This window comes from Pyricularia grisea, chromosome VII (assembly GCF_004355905.1).
Source record: "Pyricularia grisea strain NI907 chromosome VII, whole genome shotgun sequence".
Lineage (NCBI taxonomy): Eukaryota > Fungi > Ascomycota > Sordariomycetes > Magnaporthales > Pyriculariaceae > Pyricularia > Pyricularia grisea.
The window spans coordinates 19,817-47,649 of NC_044975.1; the positions used below are offsets into that span (position 1 = coordinate 19,817).

The window sequence follows — 27,833 nt, forward strand, 5'->3', positions numbered from 1 at the left end:
CGGATAACGGCACTTGGGAATCGCCTCAACCATTTCACCACGTCAGCAAGCTGCATGCATTGTCCCAAGAACACTCCGCCTGGCTGCAAAAGCGAGTGGAGTGTTCCTTTCTCGTAAAACCCCAGATCTCGGGCGTTCATGGCTGGAGTCACATAGTTACCTCACGCAGCGTAACTTACCTACATTGCCTCCCCAGCTGCCAGCTGCCAAAAAAAGAAGCCACGGGGTGATATCCGCCCCGCAAAGCCCAGTAGTGTAAACAAGACCGGCACTCTAGATCCCGAGAACAGCGACTAAAAGGTCGGCTCGTCTGTCCTAGCAACATTGTGCGATTACAACGGGTGGGCCCCCCGTGGGGGCTTGGGTGGTGGTTGTTTCGTCGCTCGGCGCATCCAAGCCTATCGAATCCTATAGATTCAAAGCATATGAACAAAGTCCATTTGTGGTAAGTGGACTTTCCAAACTCTCGTTTCCCTTCTTTTCTTTTGTCTTGTCGTCTCTGCTGCTCCCTGGCAATTACTGGGCATCCACCCATCAAAGAGCCCACAGTGGAGGTTTCGGAGCGTAAAAAAGAGCTTGAGAAGTCAAGCGAGAGCTTGTTACCCCGCAAAAGCGGGCGTACTACTAGCGCCCAGGCAAAGCCCCCCTCCCAAAAAGACAAAAAAAAAAAACAAGAAGAAAAAAGAAAAAAGAAAAAAAAAAAAAGAAAGAAACCCCCGCCCCTTGTCCGCTACCAGTTGGGGTCAGGATTGTTCCCACTTCCCAGCTGTTGAGCAGGCATAACCCCAGCTTGGTTCTGTTTCCCCCCTATTTCCTCATCCCATGGGCTCCCCATTTGCAATTCACCCGGTGTGGTTCACAGTGTGTTCTGGCAATCAATAAAAGGGAACTAACTCATCCCAAGTTTACCCGCAGCCTTTCAACGCAGCTTCAAAACATGTGGCATAACTTTCGATATTATCACGATAGTGTTAGTCAGCGTAGATCGGCGGGTGTAAGCCTGTCGATCGTGCTGTCTTCCATCGTCTTCCCAAGGGATACCATGCAAATCACGTAGCCCTCCAACGACTACACTCTTGGGGGTCTTCACCTCCTCGCACGTGGGGAATGACTTGGCAATGGTCTGGATGAGGGTCCAATATTGGCACCGAGCCACGCAAGTATTTCGTAGGCGCCAAGCGTTTGGAAGGAACTCTATGGCATGCAATCCTCCATCACACCTGTACATCGTTGGACTTGGCTTGTGGATAGAGTTGCAGTCACGTGTTGTGTCTGCGCTGTTATAGCTGCGCATTTCCCCCCGTGATCATACGGTTCACACCCATGCCAAAAAAAGACCGCCGAATCCCACGATGCTGTAAAAATAGTCTTGAAGTTTGATTTCCCACTTTCGTTTTCTTTTTCTCCCTGGTAATCGCATCTCGGCTCCCGTCTCAGTGACGCAAGCAACCATCACGAGCAAAAATACCGGGCGATCACCGAGGCATCAGCGAAGACCGAGCTGATAAATAGCCAAGTGGTTTATACCTGGTGCAGCCGCTTCCGAGGTTTTTGAGGGTGTGGATAGGCTTTTCAGGAAGGTATGCAACCACTACGTGCGGGGAAGACGGACGCTGCCTAATCTTGTGGTGAAGTCTACTGGTTGGGTGCCCCAATAGTGCCTTGCTCATCACACCCTTTTTATTTCTTCTCGCCTGACTTGCCTGGCCCGTCTTGGCTTGCTGGAGGCTCTGGTCTAAAAAAGGTCTTGGGTGGATCTTGGCGGGATAATTCAACCAAGGTAGTACCCTCAGAACCTTCCCAAGTGTACTATTATTAAAAGGCGTGCGGCATGCGGCGTGACTATAGAATGCCAAGTGTTGGTGGGCCATAGTCTCTCTCGCTTATGGCTCGCCATCTGTCCGAGCTCACTGATAGCTTCGGGGTTCGTCGGGATGGTTTTTAGAACAAAAACATCGCACGATTGTTGTCGGCGGCCTTGTGATACCGAGAGAGACTGCCTCGCCCGAAAGTTTCCGAGAGGCTACCTCGGCTGTCGTGCCATAGCCCACTGTAGATTAGACATTCTGGCCTTATCTTTGAACTCGCCAGAAGATATATAGCTCAGAATAAATCTGTGTAGCCCGGAATAGCAAAAGGAGAGTTAAAAATGAAATCAATACAAGACAAAGTCTGGACACTATGTTTTTAAAAGCACATCCAACAATCTCTACTCGGTGGCGAGCTCGACTGCATCGCTAAGGTCCCTCAACAGAGCCCCTCGACCGAATGCTTTGAAAGACTGCACAATGGGCTCGTCATCGTTGGTCCCGCCTATTACAAATGGGTAAACTGCAGAAACCTCCTCACGTGCCGTGACCGACAGCTTGTCGACAAGACCTGCAAGGACTACCCGTTAGAGCAAAGGATGGCTGAGAATACTGGCTAGGAAAAGAAGGGGTTTTGAAAAAGGGGTGTGAGAAGCAAAGCAAGAGAAGGGCAACCAGAATCCAAGCACGGCAGGTTTTTAACATCCATTAGTCGCAACGCACGTTACAGACAGGTCTACCGAATCTTTGATTTCAAATATGCCATGGCATACTCAACATTCCAACCAAGGCAAGGAAGATCTACCGGCAACACTACCACTTTTGATATATCTCAACAAGTTTTACCCAAAGATCGACTGCACGAAAACCAAACCAAGATCTTTAGATCAAGACTCGAGCTCTTAAAAGGGGATTGTATACCAGTGATTGATACAAACAGACAGACAAGTAAGTTGCCTTGAATTAGTTGGGGACTATCACATAAAACAATCTTTTCACTTGTTCGGATTTCGGCGTTTAGACGCAGAGATTGAAAGAAAGCCCAGCCATTGAAGCAAGTCTCTATATCAGGTCACGATGATATCCAGCCAGAAAACAAGCTTGGTAAGTCGGACCTTCAAACTTCCGTTCTCCAGAGACTACTATACCCAAGACAAGCCCCTATTCTCCTCATTCGATCGAAGCACAGCCACTCGCTCATTCATGGCTTTATACAAGTCATGAGATCCAGATTACCTTCTTCATAGCTGTAAAATCCCTTCGCTATCCACTTATGAGACCAGCAGAGGGTATTTCCTCGCGATAGTTGTCTTTGCTATCGGTGAACGAGTTCCGCATTGGCTCCACACTAGCATGGAAAAGAAGTGTAAAGAATTAACAAAGGTCCAAGAACTATTCTCCGCTCGTCTCAACCATGGCATTGCCACTGCCAATGATGGCCCAGTCTACAAAATCTCCTTATCAACTTAACATCATTATGTGTGGTATGAACATGTCAAGGCTGAACATCATAATCGTCTGATATCCAGGCTAGCTTCGCTTAGGCTCCTTAATCAACACCATCATGCACCCTCAGACCTCCACCAACCACAAGCATGTGTTTCATGGTGGCAAGACCAGGCTTCAATAGATAGTCACTGACTAACTACTCCATGGTCCTCACTCGGGCGAAAAGAAAACAAGGGAAGCTGCTTAAGTCCTCCACCGAGAGACAGCGACCAAAGAAGAGCTCAACAAGTAGGGGGAGGGTTGCAGTGCCGCGCTCGATCCACCCGTGATATGCCGTCAGAGTGATGGATGCCCAATAAATGATCGAAAACAAAGATCGGCGGCGTCCACTTGTGGATGCGATAACCATGCAGTGCATCAATCGATGGTTAAATGACAAAGTGGACGCTGCATGGGACAGCAAGGCATAGGGCAGATAACCTAATTAAGCAGGTTGCAAGAAAGTGTTGATATTGAAACCAGCCTACCAGAGCACTGCATTGTTCGAACTTTAACACACTTTACAACTCGAGATGTGACAAGCGCCGGCAGGTCAACGGGACCAGACAAGGTAAGGACAGGGGCTGTTTTGATTAGGCACGGTTCAAGGGGCAAGGAAGGGAAACAAAAGCATCCACACGCTTTGTGGCTGAGCCTCTTTTTCGAGGCATTTACTGTATTTCATGACTTGTTTCCTTCATAGATATGGTTTTATAGTTAATAGAGCTTCGGGCTTTATCACAACCGTGCGCTCGTTGTTGGGAACAAGTTTTTGGTCTCAAAAAGTGGCAAAACATTATGCCGTACTAGATAGACATTTGGGCGGAGGGTCAGAATTTGATCCACCCTTTAGCAACACGGCCCGCCCCTCAAAAGGACGGTTCCTCCGAAGGCGGTGCCGTAACAACATGCAATGTCGGAGTGTGGAGGCACCCCCGTCGTCTGTATATCCATGTCCAAAAATGAATTAGTGGGGACTTTCAGTAAGGGCTAGACATGGTATACCCTTGCTCTCCCCCGCAATGCTTGGCCCCTTGGCCTTCGACTAGTCTAGAGTATAGGGCGCGCCCCCGCCCGCTTCTCTCTTGTCTTCTCCAAGCAAAGCTGGGCCCCGTTCCCAGCTGGTCGGTCCACAGGAAGAACAAAAGGAACTGTCAAGCCAAGCTGTCTGTTTGATCCATTTCGTCTTGTGTTTTGAGGCTTGGCTTGCAGAAAAATAAATTGTAAGAAAAATTTCCTTCCCCCACGATCGCACGTCAAATCTTGGCCGATTCCTTGGCCGGCGTGTTACCGTAGTAAATCAGTTTGGGTGGAGCAAGCTGGGACAAATAAATTTGGTATCAACTATTGTATGTATGATTGCGGATAACGAATACCGCCTTATGGATTCGAGTAACGTTCAAAAGGTCCCATTGCTGATCAAAATATCAAACTTTGTCACTGACCAGTACTAAAATGATTTGCTACGAGAGACTCTACACTCACTAGCTTCGTTGAGTACCTATCTACAACCTACACAAAGCCCCGCCCGCTACAAATGCCATCAGTGCGTCGACCACTCATAGTTCAGATCCTGGGCACACGAAGATACGTGGTAGGTGGGAAACAAGGCCGGTAGACCCGGATAACACCCCGCTTGCCCACGCAAAGAAAAGCCCCGTCACAATAAGCACCGGTTTATGGGCTTCCCGAATAGGTAACTTGACAGTGACGAGGGGAAGGAAGACAAGGAGCTGGCAGCCACCGCATCGGAATCGTAAAAACACCGTAGTCCTGGATTTCTCCTGTCCCATGTCGTTTCTGCTGACTCGACCTTTTTCTCTTTCAGCCCCAAAGTTTCCCAAGAGTACCTTGCTTTCTTTTTCTTGCTATGGTCAAAAAACAAAAGTATCGACTCGACTTTCACCGATCATTGGATCGACCGTCCAACATCATCCATGCTCGGATCTGCCGCCTGACTGTTCCGATTCTCATATCATTACCGGAAATCCAAGGTGGTGTGGATGGACAGGGTTGAGTGTTTTTTTGTTTGTTTTCTTGCGTGAGATCAAGGAGCAAAAAAACATACCATATTAAAAAAAAGAAAAAGAAAAAAATAGAAAAGTTACCCTGCTTCTGCAGACAAGAAAAGACAGACCCCTCCCCTGGTCAACCCTCCATGACGAAATATTGCGATAAACCCAATCATTTCTAGATGCGACCCTCCATCAAAGTTGGTCCCAAGATGCAGGAGGGCAAGAATGCGTACTAATCGTAGAGTAGCACTCAAGAATACATTGACGGCCGCGTATATGCACCGTTATTAACAACCACACACACCAAATTCATGGACAAGCATAGATACTTTTGTTGGGATGACACAAAAGGCTGTATCTTATCCATAGATGGTATCATCAACAGGGAATGCCGACGCTGCTCCGTGATACGCATTGCCCGACCACGGGTAGAGTACTCAGTAAACCAGGGGAAAGATCAAAACGAGCGTCATTCTGGATCCTGTCGCAATCGAGAATCAAGAACAGCCAACCGTGGGATGGGTTGCATAGATGATAGAGTGAGGGGCAAGGAGGAGGGGTCTTGGGGTGTACCTTGTCGCCACGAGGGTAGGGAGTATGCTTAGTCGAACCGGTGACAGGTACATGAGCTTGGTAGATCAAGGGCAAACAATATTTTCCTGCTACTAGGTTTGCTTAGAACCGCAGTAATACCGGGCCGTACTGCAACACACCTGCTTACATCTTAGGTCTTTAGCACATCCGAGTCAAGACAGACATGTAAGTATCTGGTGGAGGGGAACGAGATACAAAAAGGTTGAAGGGCGGCATCCCACATGTCGACATCTTTCACTCTTTACACAATCTCATCATCAACAGCTTGACCATTTTGGATTACATGTTGTGTGGTGTCATTCGGGACTGATCTAGATCGATTAGTCTTTTCTTCTCCTTCTGCCCCTTTTTCTGTCGCTGCTGTGCTGCCTTTTCTCCCTCTGCAGTCTTTTCTGCGAAAAGCTGGTATACCCAAAGAGATTTCCCCGTCACCGCCAAAACATCAGGTGCCAGCCAGACTAGGCGCCCCTCTCTCAAACACACCAACACAATCCCCTTGACTTGGCAACCATTTTCGCTGCAAACTAGCCAACAAAAGCAGCCCTTCCAACGCAACATCGCAACTATGTCAAAGTACGTCGAAGCGGCGAAGCAGGACATCCGCGAGGATGTGACTTGGCAAAAGGCCGGGCGTCTATCCCGCAGGGGCATTAAGGAGTTCCCCGAGGCCTCTGTCCAGTACCTGCTCGACAAGGCACCCATCGTCGGCTGGCTTCCAAAGTACAACCCCCGATGGCTCATCAACGACCTCATCGCTGGCCTCACGCTGGGCCTGATGCTGATCCCTCAGGGTCTGGCGTACGCCAAAATCGCCGAGATCCCCGTCGAGTACGGGTTGATGTCCTCATGGCTACCGGCGAGCATCTATGCCATTATGGGAACCACAAAGGGTGAGATTTTTTCCAAGAGCTGTCATTAACCATTGGTTTTCACACTATCTCGGACCAAACTGTACAGAAAAAGCCTGATTAACAAATATTCAACTCGTAGATCTTTCCACCGGTCCTACCTCCCTAATCGGTCTGCTCACGTCAGAGGGTGTCCATGAGTTTGGAGAGGAATACACACCTTCCCAGGTCGCCTCGGCCATGGCACTATGGATGGGCGTCTTTGGCATGATCTTGGGTTTCCTCAAACTCGGATGGCTCCTCGAGTTCATCTCCCTGCCCATCCTCAGCGGCTTCATCACGGCGGTGGCCATCACCATCATCCTCAACCAGATGCCATCGCTCCTTGGCCTTAAGGGAGTAGGCTCCGGCTCTGCACAGCAGATACATGACGTGTTTGCCTTCCTGCCAAAGGCAAGCCTTATGACATGCGTCATTGGTTTCACCGGTATCTTGTTCATGACCATTCTAGAGAAGACGGGCAAGCGGTGGAGCGACAAGAACAAGATAGTCTGGTTCTGCTCCATCACACGCGCTTTCCTGACCCTCGTACTCTTCACCGGTGTCTCTTTTGCCGTCAACGGCAAGAAGGCAAACGCCAAAGAATACCTGTTTGAGGTGGTTCAGGTCAAGGCCGACGGCCAAGAGCCACCAGCCATGCCGCCGTCAGATCTGATCATGAAGACTGCGACCCGGTCCGTTGCTCTGTTTATCGCCGCCGCCGTCGAACACTCTGCCATTGCGCGAGCCTTTGGCGTAAAGAACGACTACATTCCAGACCAGTCCCAGGAACTGTGCTACTTTGGCGTCACCAACTTTATCAACTCCTTCTTCCATGCCATGGGTGTCGGCGGCGCCATGTCTCGCACGTCGGTCAACTCGCAGTGCCACGTCAAGTCCCCTCTCTCCGGCGTTATGACAACGGCAGTCGTGCTCATCTCCATCTATTTCCTCGTCGGCACCCTGTACTGGATCCCCAAGGCCACCTTGGCGGCAATCATCATCACTGCCGTGTGGCCGCTCATCCACCATCCGAAGGACTTTTACCGTTACTGGAAGACGTCACTAGCCGACTTCATCTCGTCCATGATCGCCCTCTGGGTTTCGCTCTTCTACAGCACCGAGATGGGCATCGGCCTCGCCGTCGGTTTCAACATCGTCTACTGCATCCTACGCCAGACCTTCACCCGCGTAACCTCCTCGGGCGTCCCCGCCCCGTCTGACATCTCAGACCGTGACCTCCCCCACCCGGACTCCCCGCAGGCCCGCGACGTGCATGTGTTCCGCTTCAACGACTCCTTCTTCTTCCCCAACAGCTACATGTGCACTACGTCCATCCTCGACTCCATCCAGACCTACCACGCGCCGGCCTACCACGGCGCTCAGGGCCCCGAGGTCAGAGAGCGCAACTGGTCGGTAGTCGCCGAGAAGCGGATCCTGCGTCTGCGCCGGCGCGCCGGAGTCACGGACCCGGACGCGCTGCCGCCCATCGGGCTGGTGATCCTCGACTTTGGCCGGGTCAACCACGTCGACAGCACCGCGTGCTCGCATCTCAAGAACCTGGTCAAGGAGATTACGCGCTACGGCGGCAATCACGTCGAGGTCCGCTTCGTCGGCATGACCGAGTACGTGCGGGAGAGGTTCGTGCGGTACGGCTGGAGGGTCGACGACGCGCCCGCTTGGGGCGCCACCGCCGGCGACAAGGACGCCACCATGCTCTTCCCCACAGTCGCGGCTGCCGTCCTGGCGCCCAGGCGCAACACGCCAGAGGTCGTGCACGCCCAGCACGATTTTGATGAGAAGCGGAGCAGCAGCGAGGATCTGGAGAAGGGCATGGCTACCCACGCCGAGAGGACTGACAGGTCCAGCTCGCACGAGAGGAAGAGTGAGGCGAGGCCTTGATCATGATGTATGATGTTCGAAGGTTGAGAGCTGGGTATTTGGGCGTTTGAAGGGCTGGGATTTTGTGTATGGTGCTGGGATCTTTGTGAGTTTTTAGACTGCTGGCAGTGAGTGTTCGCGGTGTGGAAATCGTGTGGCGACGAAGAGTTTATGATACTTTTTTCCAGTTTTTTCCTATCTGTCAAAGAGTTTACTTTTCTTTTCTGGGGTTAAAGCCTTTTCTCTTATGTATCCATTGGTTCTCAGGTGTTTTCGCAGCAGTTGGGAATATAGGTAGGTAGGCAGGTATATAGGAAGCTCGATGAATCTCACAATGATTCAAAAGATGGTCACCTCATACACACCGCCATCAATATGATAAGCGTCCACAATATTCTCTGGCCAATCCGGAGCAGCAGGAGCGTCTTTCGGAGGAGTCCAACTTCCTTCGTGGTAGTCGGTGGGACAGAAGCGCACCCCTTCGGTCGGGATTAATGTGTACCTGTTGCGCAGGCGACGCAGATACTGTTCTGCGCTACACGATGTTGACTTCATGCCCCTATAGCTCCGCCAAATTTTCTCTGACACGCTCCTCACATCCGCCGACTCGGTCATATCTGTGACGATAAATTCGATCGCCGGTGTCGCCAGATGTCGTTCGTCCACAACAGGAGGATCTGGCTGGTTATCATCCTCAAAGATGGGTGGCACAGAGCCAAGGCTAGGGGGCCTAGGGGGCGGCTTTGGGATCAAATTTCTCCACATCTTGCCCATACATAGTTCGTGACCCTGTGTAGAGTCACAAAATAAGCTCCATCCCCCACTCAACCAAGTCCTAACAACTTGATGGAATAGTGTCAAGCTACTCCCTTTCGCGTTTCTGATGAGTTGCAGCCTGTCTTTAACTGTCTCACTCAACAGCCCAAAATGCTTGGAGAACTCGAACCCACCGGTCGAGTCGTCGTCGTCGTCGAATTGGAACATCATGTCCAGCTTGTGACCACAAAAAACCAGACGATACCCTTGGGGGTGATGCGGTATCTCTCTCAAGACCAAGGGGATCAGTTGCGAGCTCTCTGAGCCGAGAATAAATATGTGATCTCGGTCTGGATTCCAATCTAGGGTAGCTTCACCAATTGCTGTCTGGCACACCAACCTTATTCCCTTGAAAAGTATTGAGAGCGTTGAAGAATCTTCCTCTCCACTGTCGGTATAGTGATCCGGGTAGTCCTGCTGATAAGTGAGGCCAAGTCGCAGCTCTTGACCACCAGGAGGCGCAAAAGTGTAAAGGGTGAAGCCTGCATCGTTGACAGCCACACTTGGCTCGGCCAACACGGGCATAAGATGGACCAGTCTCATTGTCAAGGAGCCATCCATACTGTCTATCCTGGCCGAGCTCCACCAGGCAAGGTCCGCAGGGATATTCAGCTTGTCTTGTTGCAAAGGGTGGTAAAAGCATCGATCGCCACATGAATTGCTGACATTACTCTGCAACCCGTCTTGATCACTATCATAATCATCATCACTACTATCAGCACTGCACCCCAATGGTACCCCTTTTCCAGGACGTTTTGGCACAAGAGGCAGCCACTCGGCTTCCCGGCTGCCTCTACCAATAGGGTGTGTCCAAGAGGGTAGTGAGGTTAGATCCCGCCGCCCCGCAAACTGAAAAACACCCAAGTCTCTGCAGTTCAGGAGGCAGTGTGCCAGAAATCCGACGTGGACGTGACGAGTGCTCAGGGAGTAGTTGGCCTCGAGCGCCCACTTCATGGGAAGCAAACCCAGGAGGCCAAAGATCAGATCTCGCGGGTCCGATGCTGCGCACCCTGCTGCGAGCCTCAGGAGATGCGTGGCTACGGTAGACTGCCGGCCCTGGGAGATTCTGCCGAGCCATGGAGCGGCTGTGGTGTGCCAATCCCAGTCTGGATTCTGCTCGTGGATTAAAGAGGTCAAGCGATAGTTTGCCACGTATTCCTTATCCCCCACGCGCATGAGCACTTCTCGTGGTAGCAGTAATTCCTGCACCACCCAGATCCTTCCAAAATACCTTCGTTCCAGGACAGAGTGAAGACCTCTGTCGTCATGGTCGATCTTTCTATGCGCCAGCTCCTCAAGGCCACGTCGAGCGGGGTATCTTGACGTAGGGGCGAGCGGTGTGATAATCTCAGGCCCGAGAAAGACAACGACTCGACGTGAACTGCCATATATGCTACCCATCTTTGCAACTTGTATCCCTCTCTCTTGCGAGTCGCCTTGATTGATGCAAAGCGCGTCAACCCAGAGCAGTCTGAGGCCGCGCTTTGGTCTCAGGTGGCAGAGCATGGCATGACAATTCTTGGTCTGGAAGATGACTTCCCACCCTGGGCCGAAGTAGACGGGGCGGCACAGAGCTGCATCATCTTCCTCGCCGCCCCATGTATACGAAACAGTCTCGTATTCAGGACAGTCGTCGTCGTGATATGTCTCGAGCATCACGTGCACTGGGTCGTTCTCGTTTTCGGACGGTTGGAGGACTAAGAGACGAAATTCGTCGACCTCTAGTCGCCTGTCATACACCAATGAAAAGTGCCTCACGAGCGTGTCGTTACGATAGCTGTGTCCTGCCACCGAAGAAGTTGTTTCCCTTGCAATAGTCCCGTCCAGCCCGTCCCTCAAGCTATCTGTACTGGCCAACTTTCCGTACTGTACAGTCGGCGGCCAAAAAAGATTCAGCTGCCCCGGCGACTCATCTGGAGGAGGTTCAGTGGTCGAGTGTGACGCTGCGATGCTGGCCCTTAAAGCCTCGACATCAGGCGATTTGTTGCAATTGTCGCAACGGGGCTTTGCATCAGGGCGCACAAGCACAACCTTTGGCGCGACGCACCAGTCCTCATGCCAGTGACTCATCTGACTAAAGTAGTTATCACGACGAGAGTCTTGCGAGCACCCCGAAAAAACTGTTCCGATAAGCATTACACACCTTGGTTTGGGAAATGAGGGAGAAGACAACTATGAACTGTGAAAAGGAAGTGGAATTAGACAAATGCCGCCAAGGCGCGACCCCTCCATAAGCGAGCTGGGGCTGTGTTTCCTTCCGTCTTACCATAAACCCTCATCATTCCGATCAAAGCTGAAAGCGACCCAACCAGCTGTACGGGTAAGGTGGAAAGCTTTCAGCTCCCAGGCGGGCGCAACCGGCAGGTCCACCCCTACAAAGCCCGACATCCACCGGTCTCACCAGGCTTGGGCAGTATTGACACGGCGACTTTCTCATCACACGTGACCGCGTCTGACGGGCGTACGGCTCTGCGAACCTTCGGGGCGACTGTCGGCAAACAAAGTCCCTAGGTGCGCAGGGTCATCGGGAACGGGGTTTTTGGGTGACGGAGAGTGGCATTGGGCAGCTGATTCTTCTCTCTCTCTCTCTCTCTCTCTCTCTCTCTCTCTCTCTCTAGCTGAAGAACAAGACGGAAGTAAATATCTTCTTGAGATCCCGCTGCATCATTCTGGTGACTTTTATTCGCGGAGACTGCCCCACCCACATCGATACACGACATGGAAAGCGCAGTTGAGGATGCGGTGGCTCATCTGACGAATGCCATGTGGACCTATTTCAAGGTTCAAGTTACTGGAAGCTAGAGCCTGGCGTTGTAAAGCTGGTCTTGCTGATGTGTCTGACGCCAGTTGATGACGGGTAGCATTTATTTCAATGCTGCCCTTGCGCCGGCCGTATCGTAGCGGAGCCTGTGCATGCCTATGCTTCCTCGAAAACATGGTTTCTAGTCTCATGCGCCCAGGGGAGCCAGGCAAACATTAACTGGGCTCCTTTCTGAGTTTTAGGAGTCCCGTGGTACCCAGCGCTCCTGCTCAGTCTATATCACGCCGGCCCTTGGCAGCTGCCTCTTCGTAATCACGCACTATCCATCACGGTGAACAGCACCGTGGGTCTGTCTGGCCGATAATATTGCATGCAGCTGTGGGCGCTTTTCATAGCGCCAAGCACAATTTTAGTCTGAGACTTGCCGCTACTATTTACCAAGTTCTACATCGAAATCGTCCAGAAAGTCACAAGTTGACAGTACGGGGGAAAACACCCGTTAAGGGTATAAAAGTCAGAGTGAATCAGAATGTTATTTATTCCCAAAGGCTAAGACGTCTTGGACTCAAGCTCGCCATATGTATCAGGCTAATTGCAGCCCAAAGGAGAGGGAACTGGAATGCTCAACAGAGCAGAACAGAGGTTATCACTCAATGGACGACCATCGCGCCTCATAAAAGACGGAGACTACAACCCACAAGAAAAGCTCTTAGAAATATCGCTTGTTGACGAAAGTTGCTGTTTGTTATGAGGATTTACAAGTTTTCAGTCCGTTGTACCAGTGCTGCTTGGAAGCTCTCTTGACTCCAAAGCTCTGGCTTAGAACAACCCAGGATCCAATGATGACCAGCCGTCTGAACGATCTCGAATCAGCGTCGTCCCCAAAGGCCGCTTGCAACCAACCTCGGGTGTTCCCCCAGTCAATGAAGCCCAAGTTCTCAACATTCTCCTTGGTGATGAGCCTTTCCATGAGGCGGTTCAAAGGACCGCCGCACGGCCACTTGATAGGAGCCGTATAGGGATGCTTGCGGCGCTCGTATAGCTCCTGCGTGATGAAGGGCTTTCCGGCCTCCTTGAGGGTCCACTTCTCGCTCAGCGACTGCCGCGCCGCGCTGAGGTCCTGCCACCACATGCTCGATCCGATGCCCACGGCCTCGCCCTCAGCACGGGGGCAGCGCGTTGACGTACTCGGCCAGCTTCTGGTCCAGAAAAGGGGGCCGGGACTCCACGCTGTGTGCCGTCTCCACACGATTACCAAGGCAGGTCAAGATCATGTTGGGGAGCGCCAGCTTGTTGTAGACCCAGAGGGACGTGTGCAGCGGGTGCCAGCTGTTGTCCATCTTGGCTCTGACATGGACCGGCATGGAAGTAGCCACAGAGTCTCTAATGTCGACATTTCCCATTTTCCCCTCACCCGTGACGCGAACAAATGGGCGCTTGGCTACAACTTGAGCCCTCCACATCCGACCGAAACGCTACGCTTTGGCTTGTCTTTCCATCCGTGGTCAAACATGCCGATATGATCCATCGTCCTTTCCACATCATCTATCAGTTCCTGATACATGCACAGGCGGATCTCATCGGCCTCGCTCAGCGTCGAGGCTGGCCATCCGGGGTCACGCTCTAGGAGAAAGTCCTGCAGGAGGTAGGGGTAGCCGGCAAATTGTTCATCTGCACCCTCTCCGGTGAGCACAGCATGCACGCCATGTTCTCTCGGTAGCGCGGACAGACAAAACTTGCCGACTGTGTTCAGAACCAAAATTATGATGCTCGCTGTGGTATATGGCGTCGGCAAAGTGTTTTGCCAAGTCCTCCTCGTTCATATCCTTTTTGATGATCTCGATTCCCAGCCACTCGGCCGAGCGCTCGGCAATATCTATCATGCGTCATATATGTGAGTTACACCATCCTTGCGCAAACTCATTTAGCCACAGACGAGGAGCTCTCACCAGCCTCATTGAAGCCCGAGGATTCCCCGAACTGAACGGTGAAGCATTTGATGCGTTTCCTTACATGCTCGTTCCCGAGCCGGACTCCCTCTTCACGAGCGAGATGGGTCACTATTCCCGCAACAGTCGAGGAATCAATACCTCCGGAGAGGTAGATTCCGACCGGGACGTCGGCCCGGAGGCGGAGCCTGGTCGCTTCTACCAGTTTCCTTCGAACTTCCAGGATTATCTCTTTTAGAGGTCGGTTCTCCACCTCGTGCTGATAGTAACCGGCGTCAGCAGCTGTGGCCATATCAACGACACGAACGGAATTGGTCATATCTACATCACTGACCTTATCTTTGTAGTCAGCGTCCCAATACTGAATTACTGATGATGTTGGATTTGCCCATCTCTGAATACCTCCATCCAAGCGCCAGGGTTAATTTTCCAAACATCTCTAAGGACGGTCTTATCTGCTTGAAGGGCCGAAGAAGTAATTAAGCCGTACATGTTCCACTCTGACTTCCAACCAAAAGGCAGAAACCCATCATCTCGGAGCTGAACAGCAACCGCTTGCTGGAATCTTCTCCTTGTATTGTCCAAAACATGGGCTTAATGCCGAACCGGTCCCTCGCAGCAATGACTCGCCCATCTCTCTCATCAAAATGACAAAGGCGAACTCACCTCGCACGTGGTCCAACAACTGGGGCGCGCCATAAATCTTGTAAAGAGCAATCAGCACCTCGCTGTCGCAGTGACCCTTGAATCTGTACCCATGGTCCTTGATGCAGCGGTCCCGGATGGCGTCATGATCGTGAATTTCCCCGTTGACCGCGGCGTGAATTTTGCCGTCGTCGCTGTGCATGGGCTGCACGCCATCCGGAGACAGGTCGTTGATGGCCAGTCGCCTATGACCAAAGGCCTGGCGGAGACCGGATGTTTAGGGAACCATTCTATACTTGGGCCATTCTATACTTGGGCTGGCAGCAGCTTTTGTGGGGGCTCTCGTATGCGACTGACCAATAGCACCGTCGCGGCGTATCCATGCCCCAGAAGCATCAGGTCCCCTGTGGGCGATGGTCTCGAGGCTTTGATCTAGTTGGCTGCGAAGCTCGTGGTGTAAGCAGGGCCCACATGTAACCTCTCCATTTAGATTGACGTTCCCGTCGGCACCATTAAAGCCGTTGATACCATTGAAACCCTTGGTACCGTTGATGCCGTTGGTACCATTTGTGGCATGCGTCACCTTATCCCGACTCAAGCCGACGATGGCCGTTATTCCACACATGGTCTCAAACGAAACAGGTTTTCGCAGCGAGAGAGTGATTACTATGGCGATATAGGAGTAGATTTTCGTCCACCCTATGTCTCAGAGATATTAGGTTGGTAGGTATTCCCGAGCTGAGTAGCAATATTGACGAAAACAAGTGGGCACGAGGTACTCCCCAAGGAAAGCAAGTATTTTTTTTTTTTTTTTTTAAAAAAAATACCAATAAATTAACGCATGCCAAGGTCTATGATTTCAAACCCTGCTGCGAAACCGGTAGATTAACTGTCAACACAACTGTTGAACGATTCGAAAGGTATAGACCAATAGTATTGCCAACTTGCGGTTGAAATTATAGGTCATCCCAAATATCCTGGTTTTCTATTGCGTTTCGTTGTAGTGCGAAACTGTTTATTTGGCATAATGCATTGGTGTTGCAGGCTATATTTACCCTAATCACTGGCATTAGTCATTGACGGGAGCTTTCGTTTTTTGACGATGTCTTAGTGCAACAATTGATGCATCTATTCGCGACGGCAACCTGACTACAAACATAATTCAAGAGCAACACAATTTTTCGTCCTATAGTTTTTACTATCTTTTGCCCCTCTTCCATGCAGCAATGCAGCATCTTCTCGTTATTCGCACGAAAGACGCGCAAGCGCTCCAGCCTCAGAGTGTTTTGCCTCTTGGCATGATCCTAGATCAAAGGTCATCTACTATGTATATATTAGACGAGGTACACGCCCAGAGGTTTGGTTCATACAATAAGCTTTCCACGGCCCGCGGGTCCACCAAGCTCCCGATTCCCCCCCTAGCGTACCATCACTTCAACACATTCGTCATTTGTGAAACCCTTGGTATTTCACTGTTCGGGTACATAGCAGGGTTTTACGCTTTCTGTGTGCCTCTGCATTCGGTCCGGTTGACAACTTAAAAAGAACAAAAAAAGTAAATTGACCTGCAAAGCAACCGTTCCGATAGGTGACGAAGCAAGAATCGGACCCCCGTCAATAGCCACTTTGCATGTTACTTCATATACGTCGTAAACACACACAAACGAAAAAAAAACGCAGGAGTTGTCCGATTGGACCCTTCGTAGACCGCTCAGTCGGGAAGCGGGCGGCTGGCCTCCACAATGCGTCAATATTGGCAAACCTTAAACCGCTGTCAAGAGGGAAGCTAGGTTTGGAAGACTTTTACAGTTTTACCATAGTGCAGAGAGATACATGACGTATTTGTCAAGGGTTCCGCTACGAAGCATCACCACAGAAAGGACTAAAAGTCTGGGCAAAGGTTATTCATGATTCGTTCGGATTTGATTGCAAAAAAAGGCAGGTATTGAATCAACACGTTGAATCATGTACTAACATCAATAGAAACTATCGGAAAGACGCAAATGTAACCACCTCAACCTGCCATCGGAGGGTTCCACAGAACGATAGACTCTTGTTCGCTCCGTTCCTTACCGCACGAGAAACACTTCCTCCAATCCGGACGCCGGACAAGCCAAGATGAGCACTGGGAGCACAGGGACATGAACCCATCGTTGTCGACCTTTTCCTCGTGATTCTGCAGCTGCTGGTCATATGAGCGGAACATACCAGACCAGCGGACGTTTAAATCCCGCGATGCAACTACGGAATCCTTGACTCGGTTGCAAAAGTCAATGACCTCGCGCACCGTGGCGTCCGGCACCACGCTGCGAAGCAGGGGTGGTCTAGTCTGAGCACTGAGACTACCCTTTTTGGTGTTATGTCAAACTTTTAACGGCACTCTTTTATTGACCGCAAACAGGATATATCCCAAACCGGCCAAGCAAACTACTGTGGTTGCATTAATGGTGAGAATCAGTGGTTCAAATTTAGGAGGGAGCAAAGGACCTGTTCGAACGGGTTTCGGCCTTTAGCTACTTTAAACCATTCCGACAGGTGTTTCTCGTTACGCCTGCAGCTAGCTTTTACATGCGCGGGAACCCCGAATCGAATAAAGAGAAGAAACAGGACTAGCTTGAAACAAACGAGGCTGTGTAATTTAGCGAATATGTGTGTTATGGATTGGGGTCACCGATTTTCCATGTATAATTCATTTACTAATTTGGGCATTTGCTAGTGTGACACACCTAAAATAACTACAGTGGGTCGTTAAACACAACGTAAAGACTAGTTCTTAATGTTTATAAATAAAAACCACACAAATTATATTTCAAATCGACCGCGATAATTTTACAAATGGTCTTAGTTCTGTTACCAGTAGGGTGTGGTTACTTCAGCGCAGGATTCCGCCAAATTACCGCAGGTATATCCATAACTTTGCAATATAAAAAGTTTCCAGTATATAACACCACGCAAAGTCACAGTGGTTATAAGCAGAAAATATTAGGCGGGAACGCCGAAAGAAATATTTTGAATTACTCGCTGACGGCTTTTCGGAACCCTTCAACCTGGCGCAAGTACTGGCATGTGGCATATCCAGGATTGGACTTTAAACGAAGGGTTACTCCTGGTACAATTTCGAAGCTCGTCCCTGGAAGAATTCAACTTACCAATTGATTTCCAGTATTAAACCTTGTCCGGTTCATGGTTAAAAATATCCTGGAGAATTAGCTGGATGATGTTAACCACCCAAAGCTGGTTTGAATGAGCCTATAGGCTAGAAAATACGGGCATCGCCTGGAAAATCCGCCAGAACCGCATTGACACATGATGTGTTATACCTGGAAGTACATAATATTGAGTCACGGAAGAAAGTTCGACGCCGTGAATAAAGCTTTGGGGGAGTACACTTTTCCAAGATGGTACACTAGCCTCGGCCTTTCTGCCAAACAGAGAAAATACAAGGTAGCAAATTGCAACATCCATATTATATATCACCCAGATAAAAATATACTTGGTCCAAAATTAGAAGTTCATCCTACCGTTTGTTATCACGACAATTAATCGCAAAATTACATCCTAAAGGTATTCGTAATTTCTTTTTAAAAAGATGGGCTTAAAAGTTTACTTTTACAGCGTTTATTTAAACTCAGTAACTCGCACATATATCTCATCTAATGTTGATTAGCTTATTAAAAACTACGATATAGCAGGATACCTCTTTATGCCCAAACGCTATAATCAGCCTTTATACTTTTCAAATATGCTCACCATCTCCATCGTTCTTTTCGGCTTAGTTATGCCTGCGATTGCTGCCGACAGTCATACTAATTTGAACAACTTTGATACAGCCGATCGTGGATTTTTATACCGCCCTGATATAACATATAATTGGGGCCACCTTTCACCCTTCCATTCTTTGTCATCGGAATATAACCCCTCCACTCCCTTACCGGGTTGTACGGTTACGTTTGTACAATCTCTTACTCGGCATGGCTCTCGGTATCCGAAGCTCGAAAATAAATACAACACTATAATTCAACGAATTCAATCTTCTGTTAATAATTACGGAGCAGGATTTGAATTCATTCGAAATTACAAAACGAACCTCCCGTCAGAAACTTTAAACAATCTTGGGCGTCACCAATTAGTAAATGCAGGAATGCATTTTTACCGACGATATCAGAGCTTGGCGAAAAACAACCAACCTTTTATCCGTTATGATGAAGCCGACCGTGTTGTTGAAAGCGGTGAAAAATGGGCTTATGGCTTCCATTTAGCTTCTTTAGCCGATAAAACTCGTATTGGGCCGGATAAACTCCCTTATCCAACGGTTAAACTTCCTTCAGGAAAAGGGCTTAACAACACTTTGAATAACAAAGGCTGCCCCAAGCGCGACCAAGCCAGACCTGAAGCGATTGTAAAAGGATTGCTAGCAAGGCATTTAACAGGAGTTACAAATCGGGTGAATCAAAATTTATCCGGGGCGAATTTATCAATTAAGGAAGTCTTTGAGCTTATGGAATTATGTGCTATGGAAACAATGGGCACTATCGCAACAGCGGGTCGTTTATCGCAAATTTGCACTATTTTTAACCGTCAGGAATGGCAGGCGTTTAACCGTTATCATAACGAGATGAAATGGTATACCTACTTCTATGGCAACCCGTTAGCGCCGTCACTGGGAGTAGGGTGGGTAAACGAACTTATCGCAAGGTTATTACAAAGACCTGTACGAGATTCCACCAGCACCAACACCACACTTACTGCCAACCCGGAAACATTTCCATTGAACAGGAAGCTTTACGCCGATTTTACCCACGCCACAGACTTTCTACAAATTTATGCCGCCTTGGGATTACTCGGTTCTACACATAACCCCGTCCCCGCAAACAGAATCGTGAGCAATCAAAGGCTTGCTGAATTTTCGATCAGCGAGGTGTCGCCTTTCGCGGCCAGGATGTACGTTGAAAAAATGACTTGTTCGGGTCATAAGGAGGAGTTGGTTAGGATTTTGGTGAACAACCGGGTTATGTGGTTGCCTCATTGCGGTGCCGATGGGGAAGGGCGGTGCAAACTTGGCGCATTTGTCGAAAGTTTGAGTTTTGCTAGGTCTGGTGGATTCTGGAAGAAATGTTTTTAGATTTTTGAAACGGTCATTCTTTTTTTCTCGGCTCAATATACCGGTTTAGCATGCGCCTAAATCAAGGTTTTTCTAGTTGTCTTGGCAGGGGTCGTTATTATTGCCTCCCCAGTGCCTGCGACCGACCAGGTTGAAGGCAAACCTGAAATGTGCTGTCACTGCTACAATCCCAATGCTACGTGCTTAGATGAGGATAATCGCTAGGGCCTCATGATGTACTATGCACTGAAATAGTAAACACTGTGGCTAACTTTCACACTTCACAGTCGGTGATAGGCATCTCTCTCGCTATAGGCCTCTAGGATGAGTGGTAGATTGGTGTTGTTGCTGTAGTTCCATCTCAGCATGTTTTCTCCAAGCGGACGATCGACTTTATAATTCGATCGGCCAGCGCGGAGAGCAAGGTGACAATCTGTTGCATCGTCCTCAAAAGGGGTTGTTAACGTTGCGTACCCCCTGTTCGGCACCCCCCCTGTTCGGCACCCAAAAATAACAACACTTTTATTTTTATCCTCCAACTTCTATTATAAATATCTCGATGAATCTTTCACTTTTGGATTTACTTTTTTCTAATCTTGATTCTCCATTTTCCAATGAAGCAATATACTGAAAAACAGCTTATATCTGCAATTAACGACGTCAATAATGGCAATCCAATTGCAAAAACCTCCCGAAAATGGGGAATACCTAGGTCTACACTTCAAAGTCGACTTAAAGGTTCTCAAGCTTATAAAAAAGCACAAAGCCCTTTTCAAAGGCTTTCTACGGAACAGGAAAAGCATTTGGCTGATTGGGTACTTACCCAAACAGCTTTAGGGCTTCCGCCAACGCATCAAGAATTACGCTTTTTTGCCGAACGAATTCTTCAAGCCGCCGGAGAGACAAAAGGCCTTGGAAAACGTTGGATAACTCGTTTTTTGGCTCGTTATCCAATCCTTAAGACCCAAAGGCCCCGTCGAATAGATAACGCCCGGGTTAATGGCGCTACTACGGAGGTAATTAAATCTTGGTGGCTTTATATTACGAACCCGGTTATTAACGCTATTAAACCGGAAAACCGTTGGAATATGGACGAAACCGGTATAATGGAAGGTAAAGGATCTAACGGCCTGGTATTAGGGCTTAACGGGATCCGGCCGTTGCAACGGAAAGAGCCCGGAACGCGGGGTTGGACGACTATAATCGAATGTATATCGGCTACGGGCGTTGCCCTCCCTCCCCTTGTTATATTTAAGGGAAAAAACGTACAACAACAATGGTTTCCGACGGATTTAAGCCTTTTCGATAATTGGAAATTTCACGCAACCGAAAACGGGTGGACAAATAACGAAACGGCTATCGAATGGTTAAAAAAAGTGTTTATTCCGTATACCCAACCTTTAACCCCTGAAAAGCGGTTATTAGTTTTGGATGGCCATGGATCACATATAACGGACGAATTTATGCTTCTTTGCTTGCAAAACAATATTCAACTCCTATATTTACCCCCTCATTCGTCACACGTTCTCCAACCATTGGATCTATCGGTTTTTGGGCCGTTAAAAGAAGCTTATCGACGTCAACTTGGATTTGTTAGCCAATTTTGCTGTTCAACAATTATTGGAAAACGAAATTTCCTACTTTGTTATCGAAAAGCCAGATTAAAAGCATTTATAGCAAAAACCATTCAATCTGGTTGGCGTACAACGGGGTTATGGCCGGTAAACTTGGTTAAACCACTTTTAAGCCCTTTTTTGTTAGAAAATAGCAATGCCAACGTTATAAAAGATAAAAACAACGGTTTGCAAAGGGATAAAACACCGGAAAGCCCAGCCCAAAAAATTAACGACCCGTTTTTACTTATTTGGAAAACCCCTAAAACGACCCGAGATATCCGATTTCAACTGCAAAAACTTTCCCAATCCAACAAAACCAACGCTACTTCACGTTTTTTATTTGCAAAAGTCCAAAAAAGCTTCGAAGCTAAAGATACCCTTTTGGCTAGCGCCCAGCAAAAAATCAGCTTATTGGAAGCACAACTGGAGGCAATACGGCCGGTTAAAAGGAGGAGGGTGGTTCCGGATCCAAACGAGCTTTTGGTTAACAAACAGAACATTATTGGATTGCAGGAAAAGGATATAGAAAATTTGGAACCTTTAGCTGATGAAGAAGAGGTTAATGAACCGGAGAAGCGTGAAAACGATTGTATTTTTGTCCGTTGATAATTTTATATTTAAATCAGCTTATAAAAGTAGGCATTTCGTTGTTAGATTTTCAGGGTGCCGAACAGGGGGGGTGCCGAACAGGGGGTACGCAACGTTATTTACCAGAATGTGGTTATAACACAGGGTGTTGAACATGCAGATGCGATGCGCGGACGGACATACGCCAGACATGAATACTGAAATACAAGTAAATTGGAGGACCGATAGAGAAACATTGTGTCTCCGGAGAGTCAAATAGCAGTCATGACACAAAAGTAGATAACACAGCAGCATACGCCGCGCACACGGCCATTATCTGATAACTGGGCATCTTCAGGGCCATTGCGACGATCAAAGCGAAGAACAAGATAAAGATAGAAACAATAATCAGCTGCTTTCTCTTGTCAATCTCTTGAGACAAGAGGGCCAACGGGAGGATGAGGAACAAGATGGTAATTAAAATCGTGATAATTCGCCCACAAATCTCGGAAATAAGGATGCTGTTGCGGTAGATTGGCGATTTGGATGGGCGTGGCAGTGGTGACTCTGCCTGTCCCGTAAAATTATTCGCCTGTCTTTGGAGCTGAAAAGCTCGAAACCATTTGTGTATCTGTCTTTGGAAGGGATCGGTATGCGATCTAGGATCAAGATCTGCACGCAGAAGTCTGGTTTTGTAAATCTCCTCAAGAGTAAGCTCGGTGCGGAGGCGTGATTGCTTTTCGTCGTCGATGAGCGAAAAGGTCTCCATAGCCATAATTTGATTAAAGGAAATAAGTGCATCATCTGAGGTTCGGTCAGTTCACACTGATGCCCCGGAGTAACATGAGGGGAGACAGTTACCCACCATAGCTCTGCAGTAGATCTCTCAGCTTGATTACCATGTCGCGGTTAATAACCGTTTCTGGCGGTGGCAACTTGCTTTTCTGTTTGCAACTATTGAGTCCCAACCTGTCGGTACCAAGAGGTTCAATGTCCATGCTGAGGGCGGTTTGATAGATGTCGTGGTCGAGCTGAGCGATTTCGTCCTCTAGGAAGCGCAAATTCAGAAGATGTGTCGTCTTGAACCGCCTAAAGCCATGTAAAGTGAGGTTGTTGTCGGCGGTGGCGACTTGCCAGTGCTTTCGAAATGCACCAAGCATGTCTTTATGTTCGGTACCTGAATTGGACATTATGCCTTTAACACTGCCTTGAGATGTACTAGCCGAGTCCATGATTTAGGGTAAAAAAAGTACCGGAAATTAGATAAAGGAAATCAAAAAAGAGAAAGATGCTTCTCTAATACGTGACTGAATTCGATCGCCCTTAGATTTTAGAGCAGTGATTACCCCGCTCTTCCCTTATGACAATGGCAGCCCGCTCATGTGGCTGCTTCAATCCACTTGTAGTGGCGAACCACAAAGATGTTGCGGCTGAGCGGGCAGTTAGCGAGGCAACCAGGCAAGCCAGAGCAGGATTTTATTTGATTTGCTTGACGCAAAGGTGTATGCATGTCGGCGGGGTGGCAATCAAAAACCCATGGCATCTCGACTTGTCAAGTAACAACTGTGGCTGCTGACGTGGTTGATTGCTGCCGCTTCCGAGGACTTTTCTGCACAGCCTGCCCCGAGTTGAGGATTCTGCGGGGCTTATCTTCTGAAGATTGGCTTTCTCAGGGTCACTTGACTGTAGATTGCCCGTAGGAAACCGTATGAGAATCCAACGCATGTAGGCATTTTTCTACTACACTTAGCTTCCCTCAGGGTTTCCAAGCCCGTCATCCTGGACAGCCGATCGTGCTCACCAATGGAGAAAGGATGCTGAAGTTACTAGCAGCAGAGAAATATAGTGTCGCATGGGTTTGCTCATTGCCTAACGTCGAATTGCCGCCTTCCCGACTGATGCTAGACGAGAAACATGAGGTGGGCAAGTACAACACCAGCCACGATAAGAACACATAAATCTTTGGTATGATCTGCGGCCATGCAACAGTCATTGCTACAATACCTAAACCCAGGACGGGCAACGTGAACGCAGCCCGCATATCCGGGTCTCTGGGCGGCAGCTTTTCCCCCCAACATTCAGATCATTCTTCTAGTCGGCATTGGAGGCGCAATACCATTTGGGGGTACAGGCTCGGCCGATATGCCAGGTAACACCTTCTTAGGCGACGTGAGGATGGGGGCAACTGGCGATGGTGGCTCGAGTGTGGTACATTATGAACATGGCAGAACAAAACCGAGGGGCTTGAGATTGTTGGAAGAGACATCATCGTCCCCGGATGACCGTCTTCTAAGTGTTCTGGAGGTTCTCAAGTCGAATCATAGTTCTGAGAGACAGTCCATTAACCATTTTCAAGGCGGCAATGGCCCGGTTCATGGAAAGACCCCACGAGCCTTGGTTCGGTTACTACCACCGAGAACTTTCCTCAAGCATAGAACTGCCTCCTTAATCCTCGTATGACCCAGGGTGTGAACATTTGTATGGCGATTACATGGCATGTGACCGTGAACGCCTATTCAAGCGACCCGCTCGGCCGGCGGTTGGGAGTCAGAACCCAGTCTTCCATTCCGTGATAATTGCATGGGGTAATTCAGTGATCCAAGCTGGAACCAGATGCGACGATATAGGCAGACTCTGAGACGGCGCGATGTGCATCGAGATGGAAGCGGCGGGTATAGGCATGAGTGCGCCAGTTCATGTCTGGGTACGAATGGCACCACATTTTTTCTTTCATCGGTGAACAGCCACCATCGTCATCCACCGATTGGAAGTCATCCAATGATTTTACTGGGTAATGGAGGAAGCCGGAAGACTAGACTTCAAAATACGTCGCGGTGCCAGTGCCGACAATGATATGCTCGAGGCAAGGATTGCACAGCCGTCAGGGGGGCCTTATAAAAGTGGATGCAATCTTCCCAGCTGGGGCCGGGGGCGACCTTCCTTTTAATGGTGGGAAGTCGGCCACCTCAGCGGCATCGGCTGGGTATTTCAATCTGTGGTCTGGTGCTTATAGGATCGTGAAACCCAGGCATCAAACTGTTTATGAGTACTCTTTGGGATCTTCTAGCGAAGGCTTCCGGCTACCAGAAGACTTATCCTCAAATCCGATACCACAGGGCCATATCTCGATCATGAAAATGATGCTTGACTACATATATATTCGGGATCTGGACGGCTTCTTGCTGGCGCCGTCAGAGGCAAAAGGCCAATCAGCTGGCAGAAAGTTCTCATCTGTGAGCACTTGCCAGTCGGCCAGTACAACTTCTGGTAGTCCCAGATTTGTCACCTCGGCCAAAAGCCATGCTACACCACGCGGTCGCGCTTCGGATACTTCCCCAGCCAGGACAGTGATCAACTTGTGTGCCGATCTCAGGCCGACCGGGGTGTGCGGAACGACAGCACTGCACTTGGCGTGCGCGAGCGCCCCTTTTGTTGACACTGGGAATTGTCCAGAAGCCCTACAATTCAGAGCCCGGCGGCCAAAGTTGTTCAATTTCATGCAAGACGTGCTGCTGTGGAATGGTGCCAGTGCGACAGCAACACGACATCCACCTGAGGCTAGGCTTGAGGGCCTAGATGGGGCGACTCCAAGATACCGATTAGTTTGAAGGCAGGAAAAGATCACAACGACTCGAATCGATTTCGTCGAGCATTTAAGGCACTTTATCACTCTTCCCAGCAAAGAAACCTCAAATCCTGGGCCTCACCGTGAATGAGCTTATCTCCACCCTTATTGTCTTTACAGACGCCGCTGATACGAAGCCTAATCACTCGAGGGGGTGCTTGACAACGATTGCAAGCTCCTTACTCAAAGTGTACCTAAGCCAGATAGTAACCCCTTTTGGCGTGAGTTGCTCGACCCTTGAGCCGACTTTGTCGGGGCTTTGGTGTGGTCTGGGTTTTGTCTGAACACCATAATGGGAGAGTGGATGAGTTCACTCTTGCACTTTGCACTAAGGTTAGACATGCCAGATCTCACGGGCGAGGTCATTCGCACGGGTTTGACATGGTGTTTCTCGGTGGCCTAGGGAAAATGGCGCCAGATGTTGCCACCAAACATGATGACCGCGGATGTGATAGATGTTATTCTCAAAATAAATAAAATATCCGGTATTACCGAGGAATAAAACGCAAATCTTCAGGAAATAGCACCGCCATGGATATCTAATTCTTTTTCTTTGGAGACTGAGTAATTCCCATTGCTTTACTCATGAAAGATGGAAGATTGCTAATTATAAATTTGAGCCCTGAATAAGTTTTCTGTTTTGCGTATTGGAAGCCGGATGCCAGCTTGAATCGAATATTTTCAGGTCACTCCACTTACTGTATCGCTGTCTTGATACAATGCTTCCTTGTGTAAAGGATAACTGGATGCTGCAATATGACCTTCACCGACTTGCAGGCACGACAGTCTTGAAGTTTCTCTGGCTGAGCCCAATGCTACCAGGCTTTTCCTCCTCTCCACAGCCTGACCTATTCTTCACTAAGCTCCAGGCATAGTTCCAGGTTTATCCAAGTTCCACATGGGAAACCGTCCCAGTTGGACTCACAATCCTTTACCCCAGGCTTGTGTCATGCAATCAATTTTGTTTTGCGCTTCAATGCCAGCTACGACCAAGTGCAGTGAGGTTTAGCTGCCCCTACGGCAGTTCCCACTACCGCCGCGCCTTGAGAGGCGAAGACGTTTTGACTCGCGTACTTGCAGAACGAAGCGTGGCCGCCTGTTGCGCAAAGCGTAATGGCTATCTACCATGCAGGCACAGGATACAGCACGTAACCCTCGACCTGCTACTACTTTCTTATCTTTTTTTTCTTCCTTTACTAGGTTTCACAGGGGAATCGCTGTTGGCGGCCCACCCATGGCTTCGAAATCCTGGAGTGGCGGCGGCGCAAGCCAACAGCCTACTGGGTCAGGCCAAAAGTGATTTCGGCCTGAACGGAGGTTGTGGTAAAAGGAAAGAAGCGGTTTTATGGGGCTTAAAGCCAGAGCTGAAGTACCAAAAGCATACGTGTAATTTTACGGAAATTGCACCGTGGTGTCTATAGAGCTGAATAAAGCGTTTAGGCTAGACCGATCTGGTAGTACAAGCAGCAGTTTGTCGAATTCATCTGTGATGGACGGCATGCGATATCCGAGTTCCTGGGTGCTATTCCTGGCATCATGGCTTTACCCCGGTCATGGGTAGCCAGGCTATTTTACGATATTCCGGTAAACCGAGTAAAACCCCATTTGATAATGTGCATAATGTTGATGGGGTTAATAGGGGTGCTCATAGCCCTTAACAACGAGCTAGCGGACCAACGAAGTGATGGGTATCGATTAATACCTATTCTGTTGATCGAATTGGTAAAGGTTACAAAATAGGCTTTAAATGTGTATCACGGAAATAGACCTTTTTACCAGGACCTACCCCCTGTTGAATATCGATAAGTAATGCATACGCAAATGTAACGTAATTATGAACACACATATGATATGACAAGTCGAACAAGGGTTAAAAATAGTTTCGTTTGCATATACTTTAACTGTGACCTTAACAGAGTTGTAATTAGTCGTTGTATCTGTTAATTATGTGTGGCTAAAAGCTTTTCCCATTTTCAACCTTTTTACGAAACCTTTTGCATAAGAAAGATTTTTTTCTTACAAAAACAAACCGCTTTGGTACAGCGTCCAGGCCTGTACGGCAATCTACGGACTTATTCGA

The 27,833-nt window shown here is 48.9% G+C and overlaps 8 protein-coding genes across 8 annotated transcripts; 3 read left to right on the plus strand and 5 right to left on the minus strand.

The window, feature by feature from the left end:
• Positions 1–6,112: 6,112 nt before the first annotated feature.
• Positions 6,113–9,947, plus strand: PgNI_10079 (uncharacterized protein). The gene is made up of 2 exons (XM_031130055.1): positions 6,113–6,795; positions 6,896–9,947. Exons 1-2 carry the CDS (start codon positions 6,471–6,473, stop codon positions 8,692–8,694), a joined length of 2,124 nt encoding a protein of 707 aa, XP_030980224.1. The 5' UTR covers positions 6,113–6,470; the 3' UTR covers positions 8,695–9,947.
• PgNI_10080 (uncharacterized protein) lies at positions 9,013–11,559 on the minus strand (the record flags this gene model as incomplete). The annotated part of the gene is made up of 1 exon (XM_031130056.1): positions 9,013–11,559. The coding sequence occupies one exon, from the start codon at positions 11,557–11,559 to the stop codon at positions 9,013–9,015; it is 2,547 nt and encodes an 848-aa protein (XP_030979584.1).
• Positions 11,560–12,995: 1,436 nt separating this feature from the next.
• PgNI_10081 (uncharacterized protein) lies at positions 12,996–13,590 on the minus strand (the record flags this gene model as incomplete). The annotated part of the gene is made up of 2 exons (XM_031130057.1): positions 12,996–13,362; positions 13,439–13,590. The coding sequence occupies 2 exons, from the start codon at positions 13,588–13,590 to the stop codon at positions 12,996–12,998; spliced, it is 519 nt and encodes a 172-aa protein (XP_030980342.1).
• A 101-nt stretch (positions 13,591–13,691) lies between these two features.
• PgNI_10082 (uncharacterized protein) lies at positions 13,692–14,691 on the minus strand (the record flags this gene model as incomplete). The annotated part of the gene is given in 4 exon segments (XM_031130058.1): positions 13,692–13,993; positions 14,007–14,126; positions 14,200–14,560; positions 14,602–14,691. 4 exon segments carry the CDS (start codon positions 14,689–14,691, stop codon positions 13,692–13,694), a joined length of 873 nt encoding a protein of 290 aa, XP_030979582.1.
• Positions 14,692–14,728: 37 nt separating this feature from the next.
• Positions 14,729–15,469, minus strand: PgNI_10083 (uncharacterized protein; the record flags this gene model as incomplete). The annotated part of the gene is made up of 2 exons (XM_031130059.1): positions 14,729–15,103; positions 15,131–15,469. The coding sequence occupies 2 exons, from the start codon at positions 15,467–15,469 to the stop codon at positions 14,729–14,731; spliced, it is 714 nt and encodes a 237-aa protein (XP_030979583.1).
• Positions 15,470–18,622: 3,153 nt separating this feature from the next.
• On the plus strand, positions 18,623–19,966 carry PgNI_10084 (uncharacterized protein; the record flags this gene model as incomplete). Its single annotated transcript, XM_031130060.1, has 1 exon — positions 18,623–19,966. The coding sequence occupies one exon, from the start codon at positions 18,623–18,625 to the stop codon at positions 19,964–19,966; it is 1,344 nt and encodes a 447-aa protein (XP_030979580.1).
• A 2,445-nt stretch (positions 19,967–22,411) lies between these two features.
• Positions 22,412–23,360, minus strand: PgNI_10085 (uncharacterized protein; the record flags this gene model as incomplete). The annotated part of the gene is made up of 2 exons (XM_031130061.1): positions 22,412–22,932; positions 22,994–23,360. 2 exons carry the CDS (start codon positions 23,358–23,360, stop codon positions 22,412–22,414), a joined length of 888 nt encoding a protein of 295 aa, XP_030979581.1.
• Positions 23,361–24,095: 735 nt separating this feature from the next.
• Positions 24,096–24,701, plus strand: PgNI_10086 (uncharacterized protein; the record flags this gene model as incomplete). Its single annotated transcript, XM_031130062.1, is given in 4 exon segments — positions 24,096–24,152; positions 24,163–24,175; positions 24,224–24,525; positions 24,564–24,701. The coding sequence occupies 4 exon segments, from the start codon at positions 24,096–24,098 to the stop codon at positions 24,699–24,701; spliced, it is 510 nt and encodes a 169-aa protein (XP_030979578.1).
• Positions 24,702–27,833: the final 3,132 nt, after the last annotated feature.